The sequence below is a fragment of the Rhinopithecus bieti genome, unplaced genomic scaffold (assembly GCF_001698545.2).
Source record: "Rhinopithecus bieti isolate Rb0 unplaced genomic scaffold, ASM169854v2 scaffold_7901, whole genome shotgun sequence".
NCBI lineage: Eukaryota > Metazoa > Chordata > Mammalia > Primates > Cercopithecidae > Rhinopithecus > Rhinopithecus bieti.
The window spans coordinates 731,439-736,069 of NW_016805596.1; the positions used below are offsets into that span (position 1 = coordinate 731,439).

The 4,631-nt window shown below is 63.2% G+C and overlaps 1 protein-coding gene across 2 annotated transcripts; it reads right to left on the minus strand.

The window, feature by feature from the left end:
• Positions 1-1,411: 1,411 nt before the first annotated feature.
• On the minus strand, positions 1,412-4,592 carry ATP5F1D (ATP synthase F1 subunit delta). Of its 2 annotated transcripts, none has more exons than XM_017873038.1 (5): positions 4,329-4,592; positions 3,713-3,866; positions 2,060-2,148; positions 1,804-1,929; positions 1,412-1,549 (listed from the first exon to the last, which is right to left on the minus strand). In XM_017873038.1, exons 1-4 carry the CDS (start codon positions 4,467-4,469, stop codon positions 1,807-1,809), a joined length of 507 nt encoding a protein of 168 aa, XP_017728527.1. In that variant the 5' UTR covers positions 4,470-4,592; the 3' UTR covers positions 1,412-1,549; positions 1,804-1,806. The 2 variants fall into 2 exon arrangements, with proteins under 2 accessions (XP_017728527.1, XP_017728525.1); XM_017873036.1 differs by having other exon boundaries at positions 1,413-1,503.
• Between the last annotated feature and the right edge of the window lie 39 nt (positions 4,593-4,631).

Here is a 4,631-nt window from a genome sequence, read left to right on the forward strand (position 1 = left end):
GGTTGTTCCTGGGTGTGATGGAGACAAACCCCGTGCCCTGTTCTGCCGCACTGAGCCCCTGGCTGTCCTCACGGAAGGGCCTTGACCGCCTGGTTCCTGGCCCCACCCTGGCTGCCTCCTGCTCCAGGATGCGTCCGGCCAGCACGGGCTGTTCCCTCAGGATATCAGGTGTCTCGGGTGTCCTGAGGCCTGGCTCCAAGGCTCACACCTCCCTGGCGGTGGGGGCAGGGGGGTCCCCGGTGTGAGCAGCTCCTCCCGCTGAGCCCCTGCCAAGTCTCAGCTGTGCCCTTGGTCTTATTTATAGGGTCCTGGTGGCCTGGCAGGAACTCGAAGATCTGGGGCTACAGCGGGGGGCGGGGAGGGTGGGGCCTGGGCAGAGACTGCTCCCGTGGCCTGGTGGCTGCCACAGCCTTCCCTGGTCTGGGGGTTCCTGGAGAAGTGGGGGCCTGGTCACTCGTGCCCTCAGGCCCAAGCGGAAAGGAAGCCAGGCAGAGGACCCTGGGCTGTTCCAGAATACCTGGTCTGTTGAGCGGTGGCCTCAGAGTCACAAGCACACCTGAGGCCCCCAACGGTACCTGGCCTCAAGTGGAGCCGTGACAAGTCACCCGCATGGGACCATGACGTGGGAGTAAGCTGCCCGTCCGTGCTGACAGGCCCGGGGTGGCCTCTGTCGCCATCCCAGCTCCAGTGACACAGGCAGGCCCACCCTCCCCACTCACGCCCCTGGAATCCCTTGCCTACCCCACTCCACAGGCCCTATCCCAAGGAGGGGAGGAGGTCAGGAGACCCCACCCCCGCCGTCCGCACAGCACCTGGAGCCAGTGTCGCCCACCCCCGGGGTTATGGAAAGGAGAAGAGGCGGGCCCAGCAGGGCAGTGCCAGGGAGCCACCCCCTCCTGGGCCTACCCCACTCCATCTGGGGCCAACCCAGAAGCCTAGGTGCCCACGGAGGTGCCAAAAACACTGCAGATTCGGCACCCAGCCAGGCAGGGCCACCCACAGGACGGGCGGGCACAGGGCGGGGCCACCGTGGGAGCGGGTGGGGCCCGCCTCTTCCCAGAGGCTGGTGGGCGGGGCCAAGGGCTGGCAGGGCTCAGGGTCAAGGCCTGGAGACCAGGAACTGGGCCGAGGTGTCAGGAGCGGCGGGGACACCCCTCCATGCCCGATGTCCCCATCACTGGTGACCTTCACCCTCCCCACCATCGTGGGGTGAAGGTCAGCACCCTGCCCGCCTGGCTGCACCCCACCCACCCCCTGGAGCCTGCTTCCTACAGACCTCCCGGTGCCCTAAGGGGCATTCAGTCCAGGGAGCTCAAAGCCCCTATTCCCAGGGGGACATGGAGGACGTGAGCAGAGGCCCAGGACGCTCCCGGCTTCACCGGGCCAGGTAGAGTAACAAGAGCCGAGCACAGTCAGGCTTCCCGGTCTTTAATGGGGCGAGGGCTGGGGGCAGCTCATCCAGAGAGGTGGCTCCGAAGCTGAGGTGGACCTTGGCGGCTGGCTCTGCAGGGCAGAGGGTATGGTATACGGCCCGTCAGGCTGGGGGGATCTTGAGAGGTGAAAGGAGAGCCCCATGGGTGGCAGCCACAGCTCAAAGCTGAGGAGGATCGTCTGTCCCTGCCCCAGTCCCCAGGGCTTTAAACACAAGCAGGGGCTGGGGCCCAGGCAGAAGCCTGCACTGCCCTCTGGTGGCCTCCTTGACAGGGACAGCTTCCCCAGGTGGCCGGGACCCCAGGAGCTAGCTGGGCCCACCTGGCACCCCTGCCCAGCCCCTAGCCGGGCCTCGGGACATGGGGTACGCACCGCCTACTCCAGGGCCTTCACCAAGGCCTCGTTGGCCTCAATTCGGATCTGGATCTCTGCCCGAGTGGCCTCGTCAGCTGCCCCCAACAGCTCTGCCTGGGCCTTCTCCAAGTTCGCCTTGGCTGCCTGCAAGGGATTGAGGGGCGGTGAGGGGCCAGCAAGGACCCCAGCCCGGCTCCTGGTCCCCCAGTGCTCCCTCCCCCGCAGCCTGGACAACTCCCACCCTGCTCAGCCTCAGGTCCCCTCTGGCACTCACCCCCAGGTCCAACATGTCCAGCGTCACTGCCTCTTCTGCCAATAACTGCACGGAAGAGTCGGCGTTCACTGCGATGGAACCACTGCTCACTGGGGGAATGAGGTGGGGGGAAGGTGTGAGACCTCACGGGGCCAGTCTCAGGGACGCCCCTGGTCAAGTGCAGAGCCCCCTGTGAACCAGAAGCTCGACACTCAAGTCTGTGTCCTGAGTGTGCTAACAGACCCACAGGACTGGCCCTGGGGCCCAACATCGGGGGCAACTGCTAGAGAACAAAACAGGGGCTCCAAGAAAGAACTAGAAGCTGGAGGGACCCCCAAAAGCACTGCCTAGGGACAGAGACCCTCCCTCTGACCCACCACCCATGGGCTGAGCTGGGATCCAGGCCAAAAGCAAGCTGAGTTCAAAGCCGGCTCTACCATTGGAAACCAGTGATGCTTAAAACTGCTTTTTTCCTGCACAAATGACCTTCCTTCCCTAATCTGATCAGCCCTCCTGACATGGTCTCTTGAGGGTTTTTTTTTTTTTTTGGCACAGGGTCTCACTCTTGTTACCTAGGCTGAAGTGCAGTGGCATGATTGTGGGCTCACTGCAGCCTTGAATTCCCCGGCTGAAGCGGTCCTCTTGCTTCAGCCTCCCAAGTAGCTGGACCACAACCAGCTAATTTTTTATAGATATGGGATTTCACTATGTCGCCCAGGCTGGTCTCAAACTCCTGGGCTCAAGAGACCCTTCCACCTCGGCCTTCCAAAGTGCTAGGATTACAGGTGTGAACCACCGCCCCCAGCCTCGCCTGGTTAGTTTCTTTTTATTTTTTGTAGAGACGGGGTCTCACTATGTTGCCAAGGCTAGTCTCGAACTCCTGGGCTCAAGCGATTCTCCCACTTCAGCCTCCCAAAGTGCTGAGACTACAAGCATGAGCCACTGGGCCTGGGTGGTTTTACATCTCTTGCTTCACCCATCACACGTTGGTTAGTCCAGAGCCAGTCATAAACCGGTTGAGAGCAGGGTCCCCTCTGGTTCGCTTTCATCACTGCCCAGCCCAGGCTCCTCAGTGGACAAACCTGCTAAAACTGTATTTTCTTTTTTGAGATGGAGTTTCACTCTTGTTGCCCAGGCTGGAGTGCAGTGGCACGATTTCCACTCACTGCAACCTCTGCCTCCGGGGTTCAAGCGATTCTCCTGCCTTAGCCTACTGAGTAGCTGGGATTACAAGCGGCCACCACCACACCCAACTAGTTTTCTGTATATATATATACATACATGTATTTTTTTTTTGAGATGGAGTATCGCTCTGTAGCCCAGGCTGGAGTGCAGTGGCGCAGTCTCTGCTCACTGCAAGCTCTGCCTCCCGGGTTCACGCCATTCTCCTGCCTTAGCCTCCCGAGTAGCTGGGACAACAGGTGCCGCCACCACGCCCAGCTAATTTTTTGTATTTTTAGTAGAGAAGGGGTTTTACCGTGTTAGCCAGGCTGGTCTCGATCTCTTGACCTCATGATCCACCTGCCCCGGCCTCCCAAAGTGCTGGGATTACAGGTGTGAGCCACCGCGCCCGGTCTAGAACTATTTTTTCTCGCAGCCTCAACTGAGATGGAGACTGACCTGGGATGCGGAGCCCCGGTCTGGCCTGGCCCTGCAGCCCTCCACCGGACTCACCGAAGTATTTGGAGGTGGTGCCGTCCTCTGCATGCACCACAACCAGCCCCGGCCGCAGGACCTGCAGCGTGGGCACGTGGGCCGCCAGGATGCCGAAGGCTCCGGTCAGCGTGGGCACGTCCACCTGCCGGACGTTGGCACCGTTGAAGAACACCTGCGACAACAGCGTGGGGAATGATGGCGGGGCAGGCCGGCCCCGCGCCCACCCTGGACTCGGCCTGTCCTGCTGAGAAATGGGTCCGGGCAGGACCTGGCGCTGATGTGAGGCACTGAGACAGCCCAGTGCAGGGATCAGAGATTGTAGCTTTGGTCCTCAACGTTGCGCTTCATTCTACTGATCCGCGAAATGGGAATGCAACGATCCGGCGACACCCAGGCTTTGGCCAGGGAGATCGGGAGGGCACCCAGGAGGCGCTTATCTCGGGGAGGTGCCCGGGACGAGGGCAGCGCAGGGCTCGGGCGGCAGAAGCAGGGCCGAGGGTCCAGGACTGAGTGACCTCGGCTTCCGGGGCGCGCGGATCCGCGGACCCGGAAGCGGGGGGTCGCGCCCTGGGGGTGGGGACCCTGGACTCCGGGGGAGGCGGCCACGGAGGGTCCCGACCCGCAGCGCCCGAACCTGCGTTGGGGAGGCGAAGGTGAAGGACATCTGGTTGGGGCCGGCGGCGGCAGCCGGGGCGGCGGCGGCCTCGGCATAGGCACGGCCCTGACGGACGAGGCGGCCAAGTCCCGGGCGGCGGAGCAGCGCGGCGGGCAGCATGGCAGCGACGGGCGGCAGGAAGCGGGTGGCGGGCGGGCGGCGGACTCCGGCGCGGCGCGGGCTGCCTGGAGGGCGAGGAGGACGACGCGCAGGGACGTCTGGGAGGAGGAGTCCCGGCAAGAGCGCAAGCGCGAACTACGACTCCCAGCAGGGCGCACGCGA

Excerpts from the sequence above, each read along its gene's own strand:
- ATP5F1D (XM_017873038.1), bottom strand. The coding sequence starts at position 4,469 with ATGCTGCCCGCCGCGCTGCTCCGCCGCCCGGGACTTGGCCGCCTCGTC. Across the intron at positions 3,867-4,328 it reads CCTTCGCCTCCCCAACGCAG|GTGTTCTTCAACGGTGCCAA; the intron begins GTTCGGGCGCTG and ends CTGTTGTCGCAG. Across the intron at positions 1,930-2,059 it reads TGGACATGTTGGACCTGGGG|GCAGCCAAGGCGAACTTGGA; the intron begins GTGAGTGCCAGA and ends AATCCCTTGCAG.